This window comes from Papio anubis, chromosome 20 (genome assembly GCF_008728515.1).
Source record: "Papio anubis isolate 15944 chromosome 20, Panubis1.0, whole genome shotgun sequence".
NCBI classification, from domain to species: domain Eukaryota; kingdom Metazoa; phylum Chordata; class Mammalia; order Primates; family Cercopithecidae; genus Papio; species Papio anubis.
Window position 1 is genome coordinate 43,643,529 of NC_044995.1, and position 26,988 is coordinate 43,670,516.

The following is a 26,988-nucleotide window of genomic DNA, read 5'->3' on the forward strand; positions in this document are numbered from 1 at the left end:
CTACGTGAGGAAACGTCGGGGCCGGGATTCGAACCCAGGTTTTGTACGCGTAACCCCGGCGCGCTGACCGTTCCTACCTTACTGGGCGGCGGCGGCAGGTCACACAGGTGCGGGACATACGGCGAGCGCTCAACCAGAGGCGCCGCTCCTCAGCCACCGCATTCCGTCAGCCTCCGAGGGCCGGAACCCAGTCCGCCCCCTCCGCGGCCATCGCTGGCTGCCCGCGTCTCCGCCGGCCGCGGAGCCCTTCGCAGGCGGCGCCGACCGGAAGTCCCGCCTCTCCCGCGCGCCCCGGGGGTGCCGCGACAGCCACGACGGCCAATGAGCAGCGCGACGTGGCGGACGCCGACCAATGGGCGCGCGCGCCGGGGGGGCGTGTCCGGTCCGCGGGCCGGAGCGGGTCGTGCGCGCTGAGGAGGAGCCGCTGCCGCCGTCGCCGTCGCCGCCACCGCCGCCACCGCTACCGAGGCCGAGCGGAGCCGTTAGCGCCGCGCCGCCGCCGCCTCCCGCCCGCCCCGGAGCAGCCCCGGGCCCGCCCGCCCGCGTCCAGGTGAGGCGGTGGGGGCCTTCGGCGGCGCCCGACAGGGTAGGCCGCGGCAGGCCTGAGCTCGCCTGGCCTGGCCGCGGGGCGCCCGCGGGCCTGCACCGGCCGAGGCCCAGGCCGCGCCGGACCGCGGGAGGGGACGCGCGCTGGGGCCGCGGCGGGCGGGTCGGGTCGGGCCGGTGTAGGCGCCGGCGACAGGCCCTGGGGCTGGATTCCTCTGGCGCCTCGAGGGACGGGCGAGGGGGATACGGCGTGGGCATGCGCCGGGGGGCCGGGCTGCACGGCCGGGGGCCCAGGTCGCCTTGGAAGCCCGGGCTCCGGGGGCGGGAGAGTGGGGCCAGCGGCGGGGGGAGCGCGGGGAACGCTTTGAGCGCGCAGAGGTCACGGCCCACGGGCTCGCTCCCCCGGGAAATCCCACAGATTCTTTTGTGGTCGTTGTCAGAGCACCGCGGCCGGTGCGAGGTCCTTTGAGAAGTGTGCAAACCCTTCAGTAGATACACGGGAGTCCTGGGGGGGGGAAAAAAAATCTAAACTGCATCTTTTTTTGAGCGCCATCTCTAACAAAGCTGTTTGTGGGGCGTGGGACGTTAGGATTTGTAAAATATGTGTGTGTGTCTGTTGGAAACACAAACTGCACACAGTTGAACAATGGGGGATGGATGCCCTTCCTTCCTTTTCCGGTGCTCTGGGCTGCCGGGCTTGTTAAAATGGGTTTTGGTCCCTACTGTGTGCAGGGCAGGTGGGGAAGAACTTCTGCACAACTTCTGCACGGGCTTCCCGTGGTGGGACTGAGCCCCCTTGCTGGAAAGTGTTCATCTAAGATCCGGATGGCCAGAAGTGGGAAGATCAGGAGAGTGACCTGGCTAGAGAAGGGTTTCTCAACGTTGGCACTACTGATGTTCGGGGTCAGATAGTTTTTGGTTGTGGGTGGGGGCGTTCCCTGTGCAATGTAGGAAGTTGAGCCGTATTCCTGGCCTCTACCCACTAGATGCCAGCAGTATCCCCATCCCCCAAGTCGTGAGGATCAACAAGATCTCCAAACATTGCCAGATGTCCCGGGTTGCGGGGGAGGGGTCTCTTCCACTCGCTCATACACGCAGGTGAGAACCATTACTGAAGTAAATCCCTTCCTCCAAAAGTTCTAATGCCCTGGGAGATGCTCCCAAGACCTCGAACAAGCTTGACTCTGTTGAGCCTTAGTTTTCTTATCTGTAAAATGGGAAGGACAAAAGTGTGGTGCAGATTGAAGGGGTTGAGAAGCCTGTTGCGTTGTGCGTGGTCTGTACCTGGTAGGCACTGAATAAATGATGTTATACATAACCACCAGTATTTATTGAGGATTTACTATGAGCTCGACACTTTGTGGACGTTTGTCTCCAGTCCTTGAGGCGGGTGATGTTATAATTTCCATTAATTTCCATTTTAGAGATGAAGAAACTGAGGCTTAGATGGGTCACTTCATATGACCAGTCTCATGCACTAAAGTGGCTGCGCCAGGGTTTGAACTCGGGCCCTCTGATTCAAAACCCTTACTCTTAACCACCCGGTTGTATTGCTGCCATAATCGCAAGGCTCCAGGACACTCCACTCAGTTGTCATCAAGTATTTTCTGTGTGCAAAGTTTTGTGCTGGGATCTGTTATCAAATTCTGCGACTTCAAGGCCCACAAAGAGGTTGAGATACGTGAACGTCTCCAAATGTGGAAGGAAATAATACTGTTTATGTTGACGCATTGGTTTTGAGCAGACAGAGTTTCAGTTTGGATGTGTTGAGTCTGAGATCATGGTGTTTTTTTTTTTTTTTCTTTTTTGAGACACAGTTTCACCCTTGTAGCCCAGGCTGGAGTGCAGTTGTGCCATCTCGGCTCACTGCAACCTTTGCCTCCCGAGTTCAAGTGATTCTCCTGCCTCAGCCTCCCGAGTAGCTGGGATTACAGGCGGCCGCCACAACGCACGGCTAATTTTTTGTATTTTTAATAGAGACAGGATTTCGCCTTATTGAGCAGGCTGGTCTCGAACTCCTGACCTCAGGAGATCCATCTGCCTTGGCCTCCTAAAGTCCTGGGATTACAGGCGTGAGACACCGCACCCAGCCCATGATGCTATTTCAAGTAAAAGAAATGAGAATTATGAAAAAACTGTTTATGAAAAAAACAAGAAATTATGAAAATGTATTGCCTCTCTCACTCGCGGCTTCCCATCTCTTCCCTCTTTCCACACTCCAGCAGGAGTTCTGTTCTGTAAATGCACATCTAATTGTGTCCCTTCTGATTTAAAACCTTTGAGCAGAAAAAAGACGTTTTCTTGACCTCTTTCGTGGCTTAAAAGATAAAGTTAGAAGCCCTTAGTTTGGAGTACCAGTTCCTTCACACCCTAACGCTCCCTGCCCCTGCATGTAGACGCCAAACTCTAACCCTCCCTGCCTGTTGCAGCCTCCACCTGGAGACAGATCTCTTCCACCTGGAGATCCGTTGCTCAGGCTCCATGGCTCAGCCCAGAGCTCACTGGCCGTTTGAAGCCTCGTCTGACTGCCACTCTTCCTCCCCCCCAACCGGAATCAACTGTTCCCTCTTTAGTGTTCCCATCCCGTTCAGTTTATTGAATCGAATTCAAGGCTGAATGGCAAGAGAAGCGCAGCGCCCGACTGGCGCCCCTAGGTGGCAGTAGCGAGGCGGTGCGGCCGACCCGAGCTGTGGGTCAGGGGAAGACCGACGGAAGCCAGCCTGTGGGAGGGAAGTGAGGTTCGCTCCCGCCTCTGAACGACTCTCCCTGCTCCGCTGTTGTGTCCTGGCCCCCGCTAGGCTCTGGAGAGTGTGCATGATGTGTGTAGGTCATCTCAGCCCACTCTGATGACTGTGGTGAGAGTGATGCCCTGGCTGATGTGGAAGCCCAGAAGAGGACCTGGATGGGCACAGGAGAGCCCAGAATGCTTCCAGGAGGAGAGGAGGCAGTAGCGGTGGGGAGGAGTTAACCAGGCAAAGACAATGGGGTGGGGCTTTGTAGGATACAGCGAAGCCCGGAGGTGGAACTTCGCAGTGTTCAGAGAATATCGTGTGTTCAAAGAACCACGTGGGTTCTTCAGGGGCAAGAAGGATGAAGTGGGTAGTCGTGGCAGGAGTGCTCAGGTGGCCGGTGGGCAGAGGGCTTGGCTGTTACTCTGCGGCTAGGCCAGAGGGTGGCTACTGAGCAGTTTTAGTTCACTGCTCACCCTGGTGGAGAGGCTGGGGGGAGACAAGGAGAAACTAGTCATGGGCTATTGCAGTACTGAGGTGGCCCCGTAATGGCTGAACCGCTTGAGGGTCAGGACTGGGACTGCTTCTTTGTTTTGTATGCCTGATGCTATGCTCTGTGCCTGGCACGTGGTTGCTATTTTGTCTGTGCCAGGGAAAGGAAAGATTGGCAGACCACTCAGAAGTGACTGGATCCAGGTACCTGTCAGACAGACATCTGTGGCTGGGTGTAGTGGCTCACACCTGTAACCCCAACAACTTGGGAGGCCAAGGTGGAGGATTGCTCAAGGCCAGGAGTTCAAGGCCATCCTGGGCAACATAGTGAGATCCCATCTCTAAAAAAAAAAAAATTTTTTTTGTTTTTTACAGCGAGACATTTATGTCAGGGGAAGGAATCACAGGAGAGGGAACAATCCTGAACAACTCGATGGCCAGACTCATATCATCATGAACAGAAACAGGCAGACTCAAGGAAGGGGAGTGACTAGGCGGAAGAAGACGAAGCTGGGTTTAGAGACACTGAGTTGGAAATCCCGCTTAGGAGTCTGTCTAGGAGGAGGTGACAGGAATCTGTATGGGGATGGTGGCAGAGAGGTGGCAGGACAGTGAGAGATCTCACGTGTTAAACTGGCAGGACATGGTGCTTGATTAGGTCCAAGGGAGAGAGAGAGGTGGCTTGGGGGACAGGTGGGGCTGTGCCACCAAACGAAGTAATTCAGGGGGCGGAGGCGGTTTGAAGAGAGGGCAAGGGCAGGAGGAGAGGAGATGAAGGTGTTCGTAGCTGCAGACAGGGAGGTTGGGGAGACATACGTTCACCTTGATTTTGTTCACGAAGTGGGACTAGAGACAGGTACTCACTGTACCAGGCGCTGTGGAGCGGGGGGTGACATCCCCAGTGGAGGAAGCTGAAGCTCTGGGAAGGGGGAGCGACTTCTGCATAGTAGTTCAGCCGATGAGCAGGAGACGTAGTGCCCAGCTCAGGCCTGCCAGACTCCAGAGTCCAGGGTTTTTTCCTGCCATTCCCTGTCGCTTTGCACTTCCGTGCGAGATCCCTGCAGTGGCCTTTGGCCTTGACCAGCCAGAAAGAAGCCAGAGCTCTTAGCAGGGCTGTGGGGTGCCTGGACTGGGCCATAGGCCAGCCACACCTGACCTGCTCCTGCCCCGGGCTTCTCAGCCTGGCTGATAGGGAATTGTCACTTAGCTGGAGCTGCTCCAGCCAGGCATCCTGCCCTTCTGTGGGCCATGGGTAGGGGCCTGGAAGAAGCCGGTGCTGTGTCCACCTGAGACCTCGCGTTGCGCGGCAGTTATAACTGGGTCAGGTGGTGCTTTAGGTTTTCTCTGGCAGCAGAGCATTTCCTGAATGACCTAAGCCTTTTTTACCTTGAAGACTCAGAATGTTGCATCTGGAAAGGACCTTAACAATTACTGGGTCCAAGCCCTATCAGATGATGTGTGAAGCGTCAAGATTGAGCCTGAAGATAGATTTGACTGTTCTAGTTTTGCTCTGGCTCAAGTGGTTTAGAATACCTGCTCCATCATGATGCAATGAAAGCGATTCTCATGCATACCTGGTGGAAACAGCCTCTTTTTCTGTTACACATAAAGACGCACACATCTCTCTCCCCTGGATATGTGCTAGATGATCTACGGATGTGAACAACATCAGTGGTGTCACGTAGACAACCAGAATTGTTTAAAATAGTGCATTGGAGTCAAAAACCTTCAGAGATCATCCAGCCAATACTTCTCCCTGAGGTCAGGCACGCCTCTAAGCCCAGTGCTTGGGAGGCTGAGGTGGGAGGATCACTTGAGGTCAGGAGTTAAAGACCAGCCTGGGCAACATAGTAAGACCACCCCCCCCACCCCCACCCCCACCCCCCCATCCCCCCGGCTCTACAAAACATAAAAAAGCAGCCGGGTGTGATGGCTCACGCCTGTAATTCCAGAATTCCAGCACTTTGGGAGGCCAAGGCGGGCAAATCGCCTCAGGTCAGGAGTGCGAGAGCAGCCTGGCCAGCATGGCGAAACCCCGTCTCTACTAAAAATACAAAAATTAGCCGGGCATGGTGGCAGGTGCCTGTAATCCCAGCTACTCGGGAGGCTGAAGCCAGAGAATTGCTTGAACCCAGGAGGTGGAGGTTACAGTGAGCCAAGACCACACCATTGCATTCCAGCCTGGGTGACAAAGCAAGACCCCCCTCTCTACAAAACATAAAAAAGCTTAATCAGAACTACATAGAGGACTTAGTAGGACTGCATAGTGATGCGCACCTGCAGTCCTAGGTACTTGGGAGGCTTAGGTGGGAGGATCACCTGAGCCCAGGAGGCCAGGGCTGCAGTGAGCCGTGATCATGCCTCTGCACTCCAGCCTGGTCTGAGAGCCAGCAGCCGCCTGTCCTGCTGTGTGACACGCCCTGGGTTTGCCTGGGGACTCTTAAATGGCAATGATATAACCTGGGCCCTCAAGATTCTCACCATTGACACTGGTCGTTGAGTGTAAAGCAAATAATGATAGGAGTGGTTTGGACAGTAATGAAGGTTTACAGCAATGGCATGGAGGCGCTGAGAACTAGAGTAACCCGTTGTCCTGGGGGAGGGTGTTTTTTTTTGTTTTTTGTTTTTTGTTTTGAGACAGTCTCACTCTCTTGCCTGGGCTGGAGTACAGTGGTGTGATCTTGACTCACTGCAACCTCTGCCTCCCGGGTTCAAGCGAGTCTCCTGTCTCAGCCTCCTGAGTAGCTGGGACTACAGGTATGTACCATCACACCCAGCTAATTTTTGTATTTTTAGTATAGATGGGGTTTCGCTATGTTGGCCATGCTGGTCTCAAGCTCCTGACCTCAGGTGATCCGCCTGCCTCGGCCTCCCAAAGTGCTGCGATTATAGGCGTGAGTCACCACACCGGGCCAGGAAGGTAGCTTTTTAAAGATGAGCCAGCCTGGTATAGTGACTCTCGCCTATAATCCCAGCACTTTGGGAGGCCCAGGTGGGAGGATGACTTGCAGCCAGCATGGGCAACAAAATGAGACCCCTGTCTCCATAAAAAATTTAAAAATCAGCCGGGTATGGTGGCACACACCGGTAGTCCCAGCTATTTGGGAAACTGAGGCAGTTCGAGGCTGCAGTGAGCCGTGATTGTGCCACTGCACTCCAGTTTGGCAGCAGAGAAAGACCCTGTCTCAAAAGAAAAATAAATAAGTAAAAATAAAAGTGAGCTGGGAGGCCAGGCGTGATGGCTCACACCTGCAATCCCAACACTTTGGGAGGCCAAGGTAGGAGGATCACTTGAGCTTGGGAGTTCAAGACCAGCCTGGGCAACATAGTGAGACCCCCACTCTTTAAAAATATATATATTAATTTTGAAAAATGAGCTGGGAAGTGAAGGAGAGGACACTTGTGCCCTGCAGAGGGAACAGCCAAAACAGAGGCCTGTAGCATATTGGCAAGAAGCTGGAGTGAGCGGGAAGGGAGGGTGGCGGCTGAGGCTGGAGAACCACCTAGGTCCGATCGTGAAGGGCCTTGCCAATATGACAGTTACACTGTCATGACAACTTGAGGCCTGGCCCTGACACTTATTAACAGCACGCCTGACTGTGAGCATCATCGCGTGACGTCTGAGCCTCAGTGGGTGGTGACCACTGACAGGGAAGATCAGAGAGGCGAGCATCTTGATTGCGAGACAGTGCAGGCCTTGCACCTTGAGAGCCAGAGGCAGCTACAACTTGGGAGTCATTGATAATTGAGTGGTGACAGGCCCGGTCGCGGTTGGAGTTTGTGGGACAGAAGCTGATTTGGCCCGGGATTGATGATGCAGACTTGGAGAAGGTCAAGCAAAGGGCCTCCAGAGAGTGGGGTGGGGGCCCGGAAACACCATGAAACTGCTTGGGGGTGCAGGCTGTTGGTTTCTCCCTTGTTGCTCGTTGACCAAGAACTTGACCTGCCGGGGCTGCTCAGCCTTGACTCAGAATGTCAGGAGGAACAGGGCCACAAAGCAGAAGTTCTCTTTTTAAACCTTTTAAAATTTATTTTTATTGTGGTTTTGTTGTTGTTTTTGAGGCAGGATCTCAGTCTGTCACCCAGGGTGGACTGCAGTGGCGCAATCATAGCTAACTGCAGCATTGACCTCCCAGGCTGTAGTGATCCTCCTGACCAAGCCCCTGATTAGCTGGGATTGCATACAGGCATGCATCACCATTCCTGGGTAATTTTAATTTTTTTTTTTTTTGTAATGATGGCATCTTTCTGTGCTGCCCAGGCCGGTCTCGAACTCCAGGCTCAAGCAGTCCTCCCATCTTGGCCTCCGAAAGCGCTGGGATTAAAGACATGAGTCGCCACACTCAGACAATTTATTTTTAAATTTGCGTGTAGGAAAATTCATTCTTTGGAGTAGAGTTCTCTGCGTTTTGACAAATGGATAAAGTTGTTTGATTACCACCATAATAAAGATTGGAAAGTTCGCTCTCCCACAAACAGAAATACTCCCTCCTCCTATCCCTGTGTAATCAACTTTTCCCCTCACTCCCTAACCCCATCGACCGCAGATCCATCCCTATGGTTTTGCCTGTTCCAGGTAGGCACAGAAATGATGTGGCAAGATGTATTTGAGATTCACTCAAGTAGCATGAATTGCTGGTACCTTTTATTGCCTAGTAGTAGTCTGTTGTATGGTATATCCCAGTTTATCCATGAATGGCTTGAAGAATATTTGGGTTGTTGTAGTTTTGGATGATTATGAATAATGCCACTCTACACATTTATATACAGATTTTTGTGTGAACATAGATTTTCCTTTCTATTGCCTTAATACTAGGAGTAGGATTGCTGGATCCCATGCTAAGTGTATATTTCACCATAAGAAACTGCCAATCTGTTTTCCAAAGTGGCTGTCACATTTCACATTTTTGCATTCCCACCAGCAGTGCATGAATATTCTGGCTTCTCCACATCCCTGCCAGCACTTGATATTGTTTTGTTGTTGTTGGTTGTTTTTGTTTTATTTTGTTATAGCCATTCTAATAGGTTGGTAGTGGTGTCTCGATGTGGTTTTAAGTTGACTAATGATGTTGAGCATCTTTTCATGTGCCTGTCTGCCATCCATATATATTCTTTGGTGTAGTGTCTGTTCAAATCTTTTGCCATTTTTGAAACCAGGTTGTTTGCTCATTATGTTGTTTTTGGGTTTTGTTTTGTTTTTCTTTGGAGACAGAGTCTGGCCCTATTGCCCAGGTTGGAATGCAGTGGTGCGATCTCGGCTCATTGCAACCTCTGCCTCCTGAGTTCAAGCGATTCTCCTGCCTCAGCCTCCCCAGTAACTGAGATTACAGATGCCCACCACCACGCCTTGCTAATTTTTTTTGTTGTTTTATTTTTGTAGAGATGGGGTTTCACTATGTTGGCCGGACTTGTCTCAAACTCCTGACCTCAGGTGATCCACCCACCCTGGCCTCCCAAAGTACTGGAATTCCAGGCGTGAGCCACCACACTGGCCTGCTTATGTTTTGAGAGCTTAAAAGAAAGTGTTCTGGGCCAGGCGCGGTGTCTCACACCTGTAATCCCAGGACTTTGGGAGGCCGAGGCGGGCAGATCACGAGGTCAGGAGATCTAGACCATCCTGGCTAACACGGTGAAACCCTGTCTCCATTAAAAATACAAAAAATTAGCTGGGCCTCATGGTGGGTGCCTGTACTCCCAGCTATTCGGGAGGCTAAGGCAGGAGAATGGTGTGAACCTGGGAGGTGGAGCTTGCGGTGAGCGGAGATCACGCCACTACACTCCAACCTGGGCGACAGAGCGAGACTCCATCTCAAAAAAAAAAAAAACAAAAAGTGTTCTCGGTTGGGTGAAGTGGCTCACCCCTATAATTCTAACACTTTGAGAGGCTGAGATGGGAAGATCACTTGATACCAGGAATTCGAGACCAGTGTGGGCAACATAGCAACATAGTGAGACCCCATCTCCACAAAAAATAAAATATTAGCCAGAAGGCTGAGGCAGGAGGATTGCTTGAACCCAAGAGTTTGTAGCTGCAGTGAGCTATGCTTATGGCAGTGCACTTCAGCCTGGGCAGTGGAGTGAGACTTTGACTCAAAAAAAAAAAAGGTGTTCTAACTACAAGTCCCTTTTGCAAATGTTTACTCCAGTTGATGGATTTTACTTCTCTTAGCAGTATCTTTCACAGAGCAAAAGTTTTAAATTTTGATAATATCCAGTTTATCCTTTTTTTTTTTTTTTTTTAATGAAGTGGGCTTTTGGTATTGTGTCTGAGAAATCTTTGCCCAGCCCAATGCCACAAAGATTTTTCTCCTAGAAATTTTATATTTTTACATTTTAAAACAGAGGTCGGCAGTTTTTTTGTGTGTGAAGAGCCAGATGGTAAATATTCTCAGCTTTTTCGGCCATACGGTTGCTACTACTTAACTCTGTTATTGTGGTACAAAACTATCTATAGACAGACAATACATAAACAAATGAGACAGGCCGTGTTCCAATAAAACTTTATTTATAACAACAGGCAATGGGCCAGATTTGTCCCACAGGCCATGATGTGTGTTTCAGAAAGTCCAATTTTCCCAGGCCTAGAGGATACCACACTGTGGACAGTAAGCCTGGGGCAGCCATTGTCCATCTCACCGTCCATTAAAACAGAATGAGGGAAAAAGCAGAGTATATGTGTAACTCTCAGAGAAAGGGCGAGGAGAAGGAAGGGTAAAAGAAGAAAGAAAGGGAAATGCTTGAATCACGTTTTGAACATGCTTCAGTGTGCATTTTAATTCTTCAGAGTTAACCCTTGTGGTCTGTTTGGATCAGCTTCCAGCAAATGTTTTTGTCTGTTTGTTTGTTTTTGAGCCAGTGATCTATTTTAAAATCTCATGGCCACAGATGGTGTAACAGACACGTGTAGTTTCTCATGATTAAACTCTGTAGGTCCCGAGCTGCTACTGAAAGTTGATATTTACCCATTCCCTATTAACGAATATTTGGAATTCTATCCAGTTTTACACTCTTATGAACCATGAGTTAGTGCCTTCCTTGCACTTTTGTTTCATTTTGTTTTCAGACAGGGTCTTGCTCTGTTGCCCAGGCTGGAGTGCAGTGGCGCCATCATGGCTCAGGCAGCCTTGATCTCCTGGACTCGAGCAATCCTCCCTGCCTTTGTCTCCCGAGTAGCTGAAACTATGGGCACGGGTCACCATGCCCACTAAATTATTTTATTTTTTGTTAGAGTCAGGGTCTCACGTTGTTGTCCAGACTGGTCTTGAACTCCTGCACTTGAGTGATTATTTCTGTAGAAAGATCCTCCAGTTGTGAGTCAGGTTATACCATCTCATACTCAGATCAGTAGCAGGTGATCTTACGCTGGATTTTATTCCATGTGACTGGCAGAAAGTAGCATCTGGTTTTCTTTTGCATTTTCCTCATTGTTCATGAAGACGAAATTCAGTGTCCTTTTCTGGACTTATGAGCCATTTGAATTTCAGGCCTTTATTATAAATTGCCGCTCACATCCTTTGCCTACTTCGCTCTTGGTTACATCTCTTCTTTTTTTTTTTTTTTTGAGACGGAGTCTCGCTCTGTCGCCCAGGCTGGAGTGCAGTGGCCGTACATCTCTTCTTTTATCCCTTACCAATTTGTAGATGTTCCGAATCAAGTTTTCCCAGCCTTGGCAGCACTAACATTTGGGGTCAGATAATTCTTGGTTGTGGGGCTGTCCTGTGCCCTGAAGGATGCTTTACAGCTCTCTGACCTCTACCCACCAGATGTCAGTAGCACCCCCCACCGCCGACCCCTGGCCCTGACCAAGTCACAGTAACCAAAAATGTCTCCAGACATTGCCCAGTGTCCCCTGGGGGGCAGAATGGCCCGGGGTGAAAACCATGGGTCTAAATAATAGAATATGCAGTGAATCTTTTCTCCAGGCTACTCCTCCTCGTCTAGGTCTATGATGCCTTTTGCTGTACAGAAGTTTTTAATTTCATGGAGTCTCACTTTTCAGTCTCTTTTTCTATGGCTTTTGATGCTAACCTACTTTTTAAAGAGCGGGGAGCATAGGACATCCTCAAATAAAAGAAATGCTAGGAAATTGTACTGATTTTGCTCATTGTCTGAGAGTAGTAGGAGGGTAGGGAAGACCTGGATGTTTCCACCAGGAAGAAAGAAACCAGACCTAATTCTTCCCTCAGCGTTGATTCAGGGAGTAGGTAGGAAATCTCCACATGAGAAGTGTGTTCAGATTTTTATGTAACTGCTGGCAAGGCTATTTTTAAAGAAGGCCAAAGGCGCGTGACCGTGGGCACTGGGTGTTCAAACATAGCATAGAATTGAGCAACAGGGATCTGGGGAAAGTGGTGGGCTCTCACCGAGACCTCCAGGCGGGTGGCCATCCTCAGGGTTGACTACCTGCGTGTTTAGAGGCAGGGATTGAGGGGCCTCTGAGAAGCGAGCCCAGCATGTGGCGCACTTTCAGCAGGGCGGGCTCGGCATGCTTGGCCACATTGATCTGGACTCTTCTCCAAAGTCACCACTGGCTCTGATGTTTATCACTGAAAGGAAAGACTTCAGCAACTGAGAAAGACTTTTCAAAGCCTGCAAACTGTGAAGACCAAGTTCTCTGACTGGTAGAGAAATTCTCACCTCCTTCCAGCTCAGTCACTGCATCTTTGGGAATAAACAGATGCAGAGGACCATTGCCTGCCCATCCCTCAGCAGCAGAGTGTCCAGGGATGGGGTTCAGGGACACCCCACAGGCTCTGGACATGGGGAGAAAGCAACCGGAAATCTGGAATGCTCTTGAGAGACAACCCAAAGGCTTTCTTACAGGATCTTAAAATGTGCTGGAATTGTTCATAGGTCTCTTCAAAGCCCTCTTAGTGAACTTGGAGTTGTTCTGTTTTGTGTCCATAGACTATTTTTTAGAGCAGTTTTAGGTTTGCAGGAAAATTGTGAAGTGGAGAACACTCGTTCCGTAGCGTTACAATGAAGTATTGACTGAATAAAATTTTTTTAAAATAGAGGCCGGACACAGTGGCTCATGCCCGTAATCGTAGCACTTTGGGAGGGTGAGACGGAAGGATTACTTGAGGCCAGGAGTTCAAAATTAACCTGGGCAAGATACCATCTCTACAAAAAGTGTTAAAAATTAGCTGGGCATGGTGGCGCATACCTGTATTCCCAACTACTCAGGAGGCTGAGGTGAGAGGATTGCTTAAGGATCTCCCAGGAGTTCAAGGCTGCGGTGAGCTGTGATGGCACCACCACACCCATTATTAGCATCTCACATTCACATGATACCTCTGTTATTCTTAGTGAATCAATATTGACACATTATTAGTAACTAAAGCCCGTAATTCAGATTAGAGTTCACTGTGTATATTGTTCATTCTATGGGTTTTGACAAACATGTATTGTCACATCCACCATTATGTATCATGCAAAATAGTTTCACTGCCCTAAAACCCTGACAATCCTGTGTTCCGCTATTTGTTGTCCCCCCCACCCCTGACCTGCATCCCTGGCAACCACTGATCTTTTTCTCTGTAGTGTGCCTTTTCCAGAAGGTCGTAGAGTTGGAATCATACAGTATACTGTGTTCCTTCACTTAACAATATACATTTAAAGTTCCTTTAAATGTCTTACCTGGCTTAATAGCTCATTTCTTTTTATCATCAAAGAGTGTGCCTGTGTACAGCTGAACCACACGAATGAAGTCTGTTTATTCATTCACCCATTGGAGGAGATCCTGGTTGCTACCAGGTTTTGACAATTATGAGTGAAGCCGCTGTAAACCTCCACGTGCCGATTTTTATGTGGCTGTAAGTTAACGTGCAGTGTAGAAAAGAATCTCTAAGTGCAGGGCCAGAAGCAGGGGCTCACGCCTCTAATCCCAGCACTTTGGGAGACTGAGGCGGATGGATCATCTGAGGTCAGGGGTTCGAGACCAGCCTGGCCAACACGATGAAACCCCATCTCTACTAAAAATACAAAAATTAGCTGGGCATTGTGGCAGACGCCTGTAATCCCAGCTACTCAGGAGGCTGAGGTAGGAGAATCACTTGAACCTGGGATGCAGAGGTTGCAGTAAGCCGAGATTGTGCCACTGCACTCCAGCCTGGGTGACGGAGTGAGACTCTGTCTCAAAAATAAACAGAAAGAAAGAAAAATTTTTAAGTGCAAATGCAGTTTCTAGTTTTGCCTTCATATACTGCAATATGAACATTTTGAGTTTACTTGCTCTTTTTTCCTTTGTAGATTTTTGAAAAATACAATGTCTAATGGTTATGAAGACCACATGGCCGAAGACTGCAGGGGTGACATCGGGAGAACGAATTTGATCGTCAACTACCTCCCTCAGAACATGACCCAGGATGAGTTGCGCAGCCTGTTCAGCAGCATTGGCGAAGTGGAATCTGCAAAACTCATTCGGGATAAAGTAGCAGGTAAACATATGGAGGCGTTTTAGTAATTTAGTATTGGTGGCCATCCGGTGGGCATTGTCTCTTCTGCCTGTGACTCTGGCATTCCTCAGTGCAGGATGACTACAGCCTTGAAACGATGGCTGTGGAGTTTCATTTTTATTTCAAACTCCATTTGTCCATTGCTCTTGTATAAGATCAGACATAAGTTCCCAAAAGAGGAAAAATTCATTGTAAGACAGAGAGCGTATACAAAATAAGACATTGCGAGGAGAGGAAGGAACCAGAGACAGGGCATTCTGAGAACTGGAAGGGGCCAGAGAACCACAGCCTGACCTGGCTTGGCCTGGGCAGGTCAATTGTGTCCGATGTGTGGAAGGGACCCCGGCGAGTGTACTGTCCAGGGCAGGCGCAGGCAGGCCCGCCCCTGTCTGTCCAGACCCCCACGTTTGGTCAGGCCCAGGTCAGCAGAACACCGACGACCTCGTGGACAGCCCTTCATTATGTTTGGGCTGCTCTGTTTACTGTCAACGCCATCAACTTGAACTTCTGTACCATGCTGAGCTTGAACTCTCAGAGGGGCAGGTTCCTGGCAGCTGAAAGCCCTGATGTTCCACTCCCTCACAGTGGGACTTCTAAGCCTCTGTGTCCCCATCCGGAATGTGGAGATTGTGGCTCCTACATCCTGGTGGTCTCTACCTCATAGGTGTTTGCAGAGGGCCTGGCACCTGTGAAGGCCCTCCTTACAGAGTGGCCTCCATTCTGAGAGTGTGGCTTCAAGGACTCTGGAGAGAATTACGGACAGACCATGTGTGGAGCTGTCCTCCTCCTCCTCTCCCAGTGCCCCCTCTTCCTCCTCCTCCCTCTACCCGCCACCACCCCCCTGCCTTCCTTTCTGTCTCCACCCTGCTTTTAGGAAGCCAAGGAGTGGCCATTCCTCTCCGGGCTGTGGCTGCTACCCTGGATTTGGGGACTGTGATTCCCTATACTGAAAACTCATTTCAGGCCGGGCATGGTGACTCACACCTGTAATCCCAGCACTTTGGGAGGTCGAGGTGGGAGGATCACTTGCTCAGGAGTTCAAGACCAGCCTGGGCAACATGGTGAAACCCCATTTCTACGAAAAATACAAAAACTTAGCTAGGCGTGGTGGCCCGCATTTGTGGTCCTGGCTACTTGGGGGGCTGAGGCAGGAGGATTGCTTGAGTCTGGGGGGTTGAGGTTGCAGTGAGCCGAGATTGCACCTTACTAAGTACCACTTGGTACTAAAGTGTCTTCTACACTTGAGCGTGGGCAACACAGTGAGACTTCGTCTCAAAAAAAAAAAAAAAGAGAGAGAACTAATTTAAAAGTTAAACGCTGGGCACAGTAGCTCATGCCTGTAATCTCAGCACTTTGGGAGGCCAAGGCAGGCAGATCACCTGAGGTCAGGAGTTTGAGACCAGCCTGGTCAACATGGAAAAACCTCATCTCTACTAAAATACAAAAGTTAGCCAAGCATGGTGGCGCATGCCTGTGATCCCAGCTACTCGGGAGGCTGAGGCAGGAGAATCACTTGAACCTGGGAGGCGGAGGTTGTGGTGAGCTGAGATTGCGCCACTGCACTTCAGTCTGGGCAACAGAGTGAGACTCTGTCTTAAAAATTAAATGAAAGTTAAAAAAAGTTTCTATTATGAAACGTTTCAAGCATACATGAACATAGGGCGATGTGTTGGACCTAATGTGCCCATCGATGCACTTTATCTTCAACAGTTCCCCAGTAACCGTAAGACACCTGACCCCCCAGTGACTCCCAAAGAGCCTGTCTGGCGGCTGTACAGGGAATTCAGATGCGGGCACTGAATACAAAAGCCTTCTCTCCTTCCAACTCCAAGAGTCTGATTTAATAAACGCCTTCTCAATAGGGATTTTACGCAGTATACAAACTTAAGCAGTGTTGGAATGTTCTAGAAGCCAGCATCTCTCTCCTGCTCCAGGAGACCATCCTGAATAAGAGAAGGGTTTAAAAATTCTCCTGTGCCACTAACAAGTCTCACCTTTTCCCTCTGACTTTCTGGTGGAAGGGAATTTTCCTTGATATTCCTGAGCACTGGAGATTTTGCAAGCATTCCCACAGAATTTGCAGTGGTTCTCCTGGAACCTGACTTCTTTGTCTGTTCCCTTGTGGTTTTCACAGGAATGTGAGCTATGCTAATAGGAACACCTAGATTTGGCTCAGTCTGGAGAAAACTGGTTTTGAGAATCAGTGAAGTCTGCAAAAGTGTAATTTGGAAATTATTTCAGTTCAGAGGTGAGCTCTGTCTTATCTTTGGACAGTAGTTAGTAACTGGCACACCAGGAGTTGTGGAGTGGCTGGGCCTGGGCTTTCATCTTGGCCCAGCCTCTTGCTAGCGGCTCTTCAAGTGACTGGAGCTTTATGGAGAACATGCTGCAACCTGGCTTTGCTCAGCCTGCCGCCAATGTGGGCAAACCTCTTTGCTGGCAGGGCCCAGGGCGTGGCCCTAGGTCTCACCACCCCTCTCCCCAGCCAACTGCTTTCTCCAGCCCCCCAGGATAACCTCTCACCCGGCCAGACAAGCACCTCGGCAAATCTGATGCCTGGTCTAGCTTATCTTACAACACGGGTGTCCCGGAGCCCCACAGGAGCCATTTCCCTGTGTTTACCCTCCTCAGGCCTCCAGCCACCCACTTCACCCTCAGCTGATGACACCTCCCACTTCGCAGTGGAACTGACAGCATTTCCAGCTCTCCAACTCCAATCCTTCCCTTCCCTTCCCTTCCCTTCCCTTCCCGGCTTCCCAAGAGCCTCAGGCTCTCCAAGTGCCCACTTTTCCTGGGCTTCGAGTGTCTTGAAAGGAATTCCTTCCAGATTCCCAGCTTCCTCTAGCTTGGAGTTCCTCCACGTCCATGCTCCTGACGTCGGGACTGGACACCATGCTGGACGCTGCAGGTGTTGAGCAGCATCCTGGCCTCCACCCACGTGGTCCCAGCAGTGACTTCCCAGTGGTGAAACCCAATAATGTCCTTACATTGCCGCATGTCCCCTGGGAGGCAGTCTCCCCAAGTGAGAGCCACTGCTGTGTGTGTTGGCCTCCCACCCACATACTGTCCTGTTCCCTGTCTCTTCCTTCCAGAAGCATCTTCTCCCATTGGCTTTCAGGAGCACCACCTCCTCCCACCTGTCTGACTGCCCCTGAGGCTGTCTGTCTTTAGCACCTTTCCCCAGCCTTTGACTCAGCTGGTTATGCCAGAGGGTTATGCCATTGTCCTCTTCTTCCAAAGCCGACATTCAGCGTGGGCAGAGTCACTCCATGGCTCCCAGCTGCCCTTTGTCTACCACCTCCTTTTTGACCAGAAAGCTGTCCTGAGCTCCAGATGCCCTTGGCCCCTCAAATGCGGTATATTCCAAACTGACCTGAGTCTCCCTAAAGCCAGCTGCTCGTTTCCAGTTGTCCCCACCTTAGCCGATGGCACCACCATCCACTTGGTAGCTCTGCTCAGAAATCTGGGAGTGTCCTTGGCTCTCGTCCTCCTGGGTGTTTCTTCAGTCCATCCCTTTCCCCTCTCTCCTCAGCCACCATTCTCACCCAGGACACCACTGCCTGTGGCCCGTGCGTCGTTTTGGCCTCTTAACTGGCCCCCTGTGCTCCCTGAAGACCACTCTCCTCACTGCAGCAGAGGGGCCTGTTTGACAGCCCGCATGTGTCCCTGTCACTCCCCTCCTCAAACCATTCACGTCCGGCCGGGCGCGGTGGCTCAAGCCTGTAATCCCAGCACTTTGGGAGGCCGAGACGGGCGGATCACGAGGTCAGGAGATCGAGACCATCCTGGCTAACACGGTGAAACCCCGTCTCTACTAAAAATACAAAAAAAAACTAGCCGGGTGAAGTGGCGGGCGCCTATAGTCCCAGCTACTCGGGAGGCTGAGGCAGGAGAATGGCGTAAACCCGGGAGGCGGAGTTTGCAGTGAGCTGAGATCCGGCCACTGCACTCCAGCCCGGGCGACAGAGCGAGACTCTGTCTCAAAAAAAAAAAAAAAAAACATTCACGTCCTGGCCCTGTTTGCTTAAGGAGGCCTCCCATGGCCCAAGTGTCGGATGCTCCGCTGTGGGTTCCCATGGCACCTGGGCCGACCTGCACTGTGGGCTTTCCACCCGGCACTGAGCTGGAGCTTTCTGGTCCAGCACATCAGTATTGCTCCTGGAGGCAGGAGCTTTGTTAGTCTCTGTAGCCCTAGACATAGCCAGTCGGTGTTTGCGGAGTGAAGGAAGGAATGAATGAATGAGTGGTACTGGGGAGGAGGAGAGTGCAGATCATCATTCAGCAAATCCTGGTTGAGTGCCAGCCATGGGCAGGGCACTGGTGGCAGGAGGAAGGAGGGGCATGGTGATGGCTAGGAGGAAGGGACTGCCCCATGTGCCGCCCTCAAGACTCGGATTGTTTCTGGCTGGCCTGGCCCTGGTCCCTATGTTGGGGATATGGTGTTGGTTGGTCGTTGGCTGTTCCACCTACAAACACCAGCTAAGGAGGCCACTGCAGCACGGCAGCACCCAGTGGTCCTGCCCGCTGCCTTCCTGGGCAGCCCTGCCCTGGTGTCTGGTCTCTCCACGGTGGCCCCATATGTCCCTCGGGAGATCAGAAGGAATGAGCCCGCCACCCTCATGGACGGCCTGTCATGCTGGAGCCACCAGGCTGCAGCCCCGTGCACGGCTTCTGTCTTGCTCTGTATCTCTGGTCGGGTTAAAGTCCGCATCCCTGCCTGGGGCTCCCGAGAGCCCTCGGCGCTTGCCCCCTCTCCCCGCTTGCTGCACCCCCCGCACTCCTCCAGTCAGGCCCTATTCTTAGGCGCTCGTGATTCTCTGAACACTGTTCCCTCTGCAGGAATGCCCTTCCGGGCTTTCCCAGCCTTACGGCTTTTTTCGTAATATGAGTCATGTTTGCTTCTCACAGAAAAAAACTTAAGTATGAGCCAAGCAAAAAAAAAAAAAAAATCACCTACAATGACACCGCTGTTAGCTTTTGGGCACATGTCCCTCCAGATGATTTTCTTTACGTATTTGCCATAAGCAGTCATGTACTTCTATAGAATGGGCTCTCCCCTCAGGCTGCAGATAAACTTTCCTTCCTATATCTGGACATTTTTCCACTTCGCTGAACATCTTGCGATCCCATCATTATGCAGTCACATAGTATTGTGCTTTCCATTTGTTGATATTTGAAAGACCCGCTGAGATAAATGTCCTGGCACAAATCTTTGCTCATTGGTTATTTCCATAGAAAGTCTTCCTGCCTTCGAAGCAGCAGATGGCAGAGCACACCTTTTAAAGGCTCTTGGTCCCTGTTGCTAACTCACTCTCTAGGGGACTCCTAGTTCGCCCTTCCTTCTGTCCGGCCCTGCCATCCTCTAGCCTTGGCAGGATTTCTTACCTTTGCCACCTTGTGAGGGACGAGCGACATCCAATCAGGGTGATTCCTATTTCTCATGAAGTTCATCACTGTTTCTTTTTTTTTTTTTTTTTTTGAGACGGAGTCTTGCTCTGCCGCCCAGGCTGGAGTGCAATGGCCGGACCTCAGCTCACTGCAAGCTCCGCCTTCCGGGTTCACGCCATTCTCCTGCCTCAGCCTCCCAAGTAGCTGGGACTACAGGCACCCGCCACCACGCCCGGCTAGTTTTTTGTAGTAGAGACGGGGTTTCACCGTGTTAGCCAGGATGGTCTCGATCTCCTGACCTCGTGATCCACCCGTCTCGGCCTCCCAAAGTGCTGGGATTACAGGCTTGAGCCACCGCGCCCGGCCCACTGTTTCTATTTAGTGGTTGGTTGTACTTCTTTTGTAAAATACCCTTCTTGTCCTTTGCCCATTTCTTTTCTTTTGCGGACCTTTGCTGTTTCTTATTTATTGCTGAATTAATTCACTCCCCACCTCCAGTCTCTGTCTCAGTGAAGTCTTCCCTTGAGCCTTTAAAGAGAGAACTCACAGGACCTGCCGTCTCAGTGCAGAGGAGGGCTTCACCCACAGGGCACTTGCCCCCTCAGCCCTGCATCCCACGTCAGGTCAGGGCGCTGCCCACGGCAAGAAGCACTGAGGGATGGAAGCATTGTGTCTGGCAGCGTAAGACAAGGAAGCAGCTCTCCAGTCTTAACCCTCATCCAAAGAGAGGGAAAAATGTGTTTGGAAGTTTGAGAGCACTAGCTGGGGTGGGCAGGGTATGGGTGCCCTGCTCAGGGTATGGGTACCCTGTAAGGCGTCCGTGGTGCTCCCCGCAGAGGCAGCTTTGTCTTCTCCAGGCAGCGGCTCTCAGGGTGCAGTCCCTGGGCCAGCAGCAGCATCGGGATACCTGGGGAAATGCGAGTCTCAGACCCCATCCAGACCCCTGAGTCAGCCACTCGGGGTGTTTGACCATCTGTGCTTTAACCTTCATGGAGGGGGATGCTGATGCCAGGCAGGCAGAGAACCAGAGCCCAGAACCCCTGCCCTGTGGCCAGAAAGGGTGTGGAGGCTCTTCCTCCAGTTGAGGGAAGTGAGAGCCGGGCATGCACTGGCCTCTGGGACAGCCCTGCATCTTACTCCTGGGTTCTGTGTCCTGCATTCCTCCCTGCCGATCTCCTCCTTCCTGCTTCCCCGTATCTCCCACCTGCACGCCCTCCATCCCATCCCCCATCCCAGGGGCCCTGTTTGCCCCCCAAGCACCTACATCAGGCAGACCCACTGCGGCCTGTGCAGGAGCCAGGCCCCTCTGAGCTTGCCTCCCTGTCCTCCTGCTCCTTCACAAGCCCTCAGGCCTCCTGTCTTGGGGCTGATCTATCTCCAGGCAGGGGCTCTGGCAGGCTCTGCCATTGGCGGGCAGGAAGAGCATCTGTAAGGAGTTTGGAGATGCGGATTTCCACGCCTGCCTGACATCCTAGGTCCCAGGCTGGGGTGTAGGGGCATCTAGGGAGCCAAGTTGTTGCCTTGAAGTCCAGATGCCCCTGGTGCAGGTGGCTTGTGGACCCTGCCTGGAGAAACAGTAACTTGGGGGCCCATTTCCACTTCTTCTCTAGAGGCCTCCTCTCCTCTGCATAACCATGGGAAGCCCCCTGTCCCTCATGCACTGGAATCACTAGGGAGCTTTAAAAACTACTGAGGAGGCCGGGTGCGGTGGCCCACGCCTGTAATCCCAGCACTTTGGGAGCCCGAGGTGGGAGGATCACTTGAGCTCAGGAGTTCGAAACCAACTTGGGCAATGTGGCAAAACCCCATCTCTACAAAAAATTAAAAAATTAGCCGGGCATGGTGGTGCGCCCCTCTAGTCCCAGCTCCTTGGGAGGCTGAGGTGGGAGCATCACCTGAGCCTAGGAGGCAGAGGTTGCAGTGAGCTGAGATCCTGTCACTGTACTCCAGTCTTGGCAACAGACTGAGACCTTGTCTTGAAACCACTGAAGCCAGCTGGCAACCCCCCCACCTCCTCCTTTTCTGACTTCATTGGTTGGGGGTGTGGCCTGGGCAGTCAGTGGTGGCTTAGAAAGCTGCCCAGGTTGGTTTGTATTGGAGGCAAAGGTGGAGGTGGGCGGTCAGGTGCTGGATGAAGCCCTTCTGATCGACGGCCTCACCCAGCGGGTGGAAACCAGGACACCTTCATCCCTCACCTTCCTCCCTTCCCACTGCCTCCAGGCACACACCACAGAGAGGAGAGCAGACTCTGGGGATGAAGCCAGGCCTTGACTCACAAGGCCCAGCCCATAGGGAGGACAGGGCCCTTACCCCACTACCCCACGTGTAGTCCTCTGGGTGGGGTATTCATCTACCGCCCTGGCCTGTACACATAGCCTGCATCTCCCATCTGGATTAGATCAGCAGCCCACTGGCTCCACACTGGCTCTGCCCTGCTGCCAGTGGCCACTTCCCAGGCCCTTGCCACACGGGCCACCTCTACTTTCTGGGAATACACAGGCATTGTCTCTGCCTCAGAGACTTGGCACCTGCTCTTCTGTCTGGAATGCTCACGCCAGCCACGCAGAGGTTTTGTTTAAAATATCTCCTCCGCCACGGGCCCTCCTGACCCCTGTCTTAATGCTTGTCAGTTTCTCGCCACCATGTTGTCTGACTTGCCCCCAGGGATGTGACAGCTTTCATGATGGTAGCGACCGTCCTCTGTCATGCATCACCAACCCCCAGCCAAGCACAGGGCCTGACACATAGTAGGTGCTCAGTTAATGCATCAGCTCCTTGAGGACAGAGAAGGAGCTTGACCATGGGAGGCGACAGGGGCCGCCCAAGGGTGTGCGACTCCCTCGGTGTTGGCAGGTGTGTGCACATGTGGTGAGGAAGAGCATATGGCAGAGACAAAGGCCAAATATGGGTGGGTACTCAGGGCCCGTGAGTCTTCTTGGAATGGACAGGGGATGAGGAGCCTGAGGAGGGACAGTCAGGGAGATGGAAACCTGGTGTGGTTTCCACATCCCAGAGGAGGGGTGTCCCAAAGGGGTAGGCCCTACCCTAAGCTGCCGAAAGCTCAGGGGACACATCCTGAAATGGTCCCTGGGGCAGTGACCATCCTAGGGGACCAGCCAGGACCACCCAGCACCTGGGAGATGAAGCAGGGACTTGGGCCAGGCAGGGACCATGTTTATGTGTTGAGAGGAGCTGGCTGTGGCTGAGGACACAGGAACAGGGATTGGTGCTCGAGTCCTTACCGGTGTATGACTTTCTCAAGCAGTGCTTAGGCTGCCTGAGGCGCTGCAGCCAAGGAGGCAAGTGGTCCAGGCTTGTGGATGGAGCAGAAGGATGGGGCCCGAATGTAGATGGCGCTGAGCAATTGGAGAGCAGGTGTTCAGGAGTGAAAAAAACCCAGCCAGGCTGACGTTGTGGTCAAGAATCCGTATCACAGGAATCCCTGACCCCAGAGGCTGTCCCCTCTGGTCTTGCCCTTGCCATCCCGAGTCCCTCCTGTGGTGTCCAGTGAGTGGGTGTTCGCTTGTACCTGTGCTGAGTGTGTCACAGAGTGGGTGCAGGGACACCTGCCAGTTTCACACCACCGTCTGGAGCGCTTGCAGAGGCCCTGGCAGTCCCGACCTGGCCGCGCTGCTCCGCTGCTTGTTCTCTGAGCTACGATCCCAGTTCGCTCCACGTGGGCCTGGTCCTGCAGTCTTGGTGCTCTGGGTTCTCCCTTTGTCCAGGGCCCCAGAGCTGAGTCTCTTAGTCCCATGGAGTTTTATTAGAAATACGGGTCTAGAGGATCTGATTTTGGTTTTGTTCGTCAGGAAAGAGAGTGCCCCATGCAGAACTAACTGCATGTCATTTCTGTAGCTGCTACGTCAGGGCCATTCCTTAAGTGTGGGCTGGGCGTCCTGACTTCCTTCCGCGGAGGGCAGTGTGGAAAGGGGTGGGAGTCACTTTACAGCGAAGAAACCTGGCAAACTGACTGCCTCGGCCGAGTGATCAGGGTCAGCACCAGCAGCCATAAGTCACGTTGACGGCCTGTGCCCTTGACATAGTGTGATGAGAAGGGCACTCCAGCTGTCCTCTTCTGCACCAACACCCTCAGCCCCACTCCAGGCATGACAGAGACTCCATCAAACCCGATGGAGAGTCTACGGAATATCCGACCAGTCCTCAAAACCGTCAAGGTCACGAGAAACAAGAAACTGTCGTCGTCGAGAGGAGCCTGAGGGAATGTGACTACTAAGTGTCACATGGGATCCTGGATGAGGTCCTGGGGCAGGAAAAAACATGAGGGAAAGACTAAGGAAGCGGATGGGGTATGGACCAGAGTTAATGGGAATGTTCATCATCACCAGCATTCCATACTCACACGCGGTGGTACCGATAGGGAAACTGGGAGGGAGCCGTATGGGAACTTGGTATTATCCTTGTAATTTTTCTGTAAACCTAAAACTGTTCTGAAAAATAAAATTCATTTTAAAAAGAAAGTGGCAAATCTGGGTTAGGCTCTCTGCTGGATTTGTAATCTTGCTGTCGGTGAGATAGGTCTGGATGCCCCTGGCCCAGCTGCAAAGAGGATCTCGGCCGCAGTGGGGCTCCAGGCCTCCTCTTCGGTGACCTGCGCATTGTGGTGCTCTGCCGGCTGGGGGAATGGAGCAGTGCTGGGTGAGGGTCCGGCCCAAAGCAGGTGCTCAGCATGGATATGCTGGGGGGAGGCGGGGATTGCGCTCTTCCCTGGGCCTCCTCACTTCCCCTTTAGTGAGAGCGTTTAGCCAAATGTCCTATGAAGCTCCTTCTGAACCCTGACCTCAGAGGCTGTCTCCTCTGGTCCTGCCCTTGCCATCCCGAGTCCCTCTCGTGGTGTCCAGTGAGTGGGTGTTCACTTGTACCTGGCTGAGTGTTTCACAAAGGGGGTGCAGGGACATCTGCCCGTGGCCTTGGTTCTCCCCCACTGTCCGGTGGGGCTGGGGATTCTCAGCTCCTGGCCTCTCCTTGGGCTCTCCGTCCTCTTCTGCCCCACAGCAGGGTCGGGCTGGTCTCAGGCTTGGGAAGGTAAATGGAACTGGTGCTGGGTGGTGCCAGCAGACCCTCCTGCTCTGGACAAGGAAGTGGTAGAGAAACAGCAGTGACACAAACTGGGGTCCACCAGCCTGTCCACTGCCATGGTCTTCCTTTTCCTCACCACCCAGGTCCACAGAGTGGCTGGCACCCACGGGACTGGTCATTCAGAAAGATGCTGTCCGTAGCACAGTATTTTTAAAAAATATTCCATTTTAAATAACTTTTGGGGTTATTTTAATTACAAAAATAAAACCTCTTGGCCAGGCGTAGTGACCCACATCTGTAATCCCAACACTTTGGGAGGCCGAGGTGGGAGGATTGCTTGAGCCCAAAAGTTTTAGAACAGTTTGGGCAACATAGTGAGACCCCATCTCTACAAATAATTTTAACAATTAGCTTGGGCCTGCCGGAGTGGGCCTGTAGTCCCAGATACTCTGGAGGCTGAGGTGGGAGGCTGTAGCCCAAGGATCTGAGGTGACAGTGAGCTGTGATCACAGCGCTGGACTCTACCCTGGGTGACAGAGCAAGATCCTATCTCAAAAAAAAAAAAAAAAAAAAGTAACCTGTGTCCATTGCAGAAAATGTACGTGTTTGCCAAAGTAAGAAAGTTTGCTACCACCTGTAATCGCATTTCCCAAAGGCCTGGCAGGTAAAGTACTTCCCGACCTCCCTGTCCCTCACTCGCAGACGGTCGGCTTACCAATGTCCTTGTGTTCTCCCGCACAGGACACAGCTTGGGCTATGGCTTTGTGAACTACGTGACCGCAAAGGATGCAGAGAGAGCAATCAACACGCTGAACGGCTTGAGGCTCCAGTCAAAAACCATTAAGGTAAAACCATTAAGGATCTGATCATCACCGCATCCATTCCTGCCCTAGACACAGGTCTGTGCTGAGCCCCGCCCAGCCTCACAGTCACTCTCCAAGGGACTATGAGCATGGCCACTCCTCCTCGGGGACTCCCATCAGATACCCTGGTCAGGTGGTGACCCTCCCAGGCCTTACATGGGTGGTTCAGGGCCAACTCCCCACCCAGGGTGCCCCCAGGTTGCATCAGCTCCCAGGCCTCCCCTGTCGTCTCTCCTGCCTGACTTGCTGTGTTCCCATCCCTGGACAGCTCCATCCACTCCCAACTTGCCCAGCGCTCCCTCTGCGCTCCCTGGGCCAGTTGTAACCCTTCTCTCACCCAGCACCTCACTCAGCACCTACCGTGTGCCCCACAGTGACCAAAACAGACAAACTCAGTGCCCCCATGGGTCGGGGGTAGACAGTAAACAAGACAGAGGATAGCCATGTGTGACAGGCGGTTGCCGTGTGTGGAAGCTTCACAGTGGCAGGTGACTAGAGGAAGCCAACTGTGCAGCAACCCAGGGGTGGCACCTCCAGCAGGGCCATGGTGGCTTCCTGGGACGAGTCACAGGTCCTCCAGGTCACACAGATGGATTTCCTCTGTCTTCATCATCTGACCCGTGCCCTCGTGCCCTGGGGCTGTCAACCCCGAACCCCACTTAACCCCCATCTGCACGTGTCTGCCTTCTGGCTCCTGGGTTCGTGGGCAGCTCCTGCCATCTGGATCAAGCCTCGTGTCTTTCTGACCTTTGCTCCCTGGTCTCCTGTCAGTCCTGGGTGCTGCTGAGCCTTCCCTAAGCCTCCCGTGTCCCAGGCAGGCCCCTGCAACCGAGCTTCCTGCAGCAGCCACTGCACCCACCCGCCCTCAGTGCCGGCCTTCACAGGGTACCCACAGACGTGAGAGCTTGCCGGCCAGTATCCTCTCTTGCTCCAAGGCCATTTGGAATGAGGTGGTCCTATGTGAGCCTTTAGATCTGCTAGATGCTCCTGCCCCAGAGAAAGGTGCTCCCTGAGTCACATCGGTCGCCCAGAAGGGTCCCTCTTGGACCCGCACCAATGATCAGGGCCCCTGGGGAGCTGTGAAATACAGATTCCCAGGCTGCGGGGGGCCTCCTGAGTCGCTGCAGGGTCGGCCTGGGAGCCTGGGTTTTTGCCTGCCCACCAAGAGGGGTCCTGTGACCTGGCAGTGGCAGCACCTTCAGCCAAGAGGTGGCCTTTGTCCCTGCCTTCAGACTGCCCCATGATCTTGGTTACTCAGGGGCCAAACCCTCGCTCAACAGCAGCTCTTCCAGACCTGCCCCGTGCTGCATGGGCGTTGTGTGCAGTGGGCTCCCCGAGGGCAGGCGTGCCACTCCTGCATCCTCATATCCAGCGCAGGTCCTCAGAGGTGCCTTCCCTGGTGGGGGCTGCTGAGGGCAGCCAAGCACCATGGGTTTCCACCTGAGCAGGGGCGGCCCTTCCGGAATCACCTCCAGC

The 26,988-nt window shown here is 52.6% G+C and overlaps 1 protein-coding gene across 1 annotated transcript in view; it reads left to right on the top strand.

Annotated features, from left to right (window-relative positions):
• The first annotated feature begins 393 nt into the window (after positions 1-393).
• Positions 394-26,988, top strand: part of ELAVL1 (ELAV like RNA binding protein 1) — a 47,537-nt gene continuing 20,942 nt past the window's right edge. Inside the window, exons 1-3 of the mRNA XM_003919386.5 lie at positions 394-550; positions 14,019-14,206; positions 25,391-25,494. Coding sequence (XP_003919435.1) covers positions 14,035-14,206; positions 25,391-25,494 — 276 coding nt within the window. The 5' untranslated portion in view covers positions 394-550; positions 14,019-14,034. The remainder of the gene's footprint in view (positions 551-14,018; positions 14,207-25,390; positions 25,495-26,988) is intronic.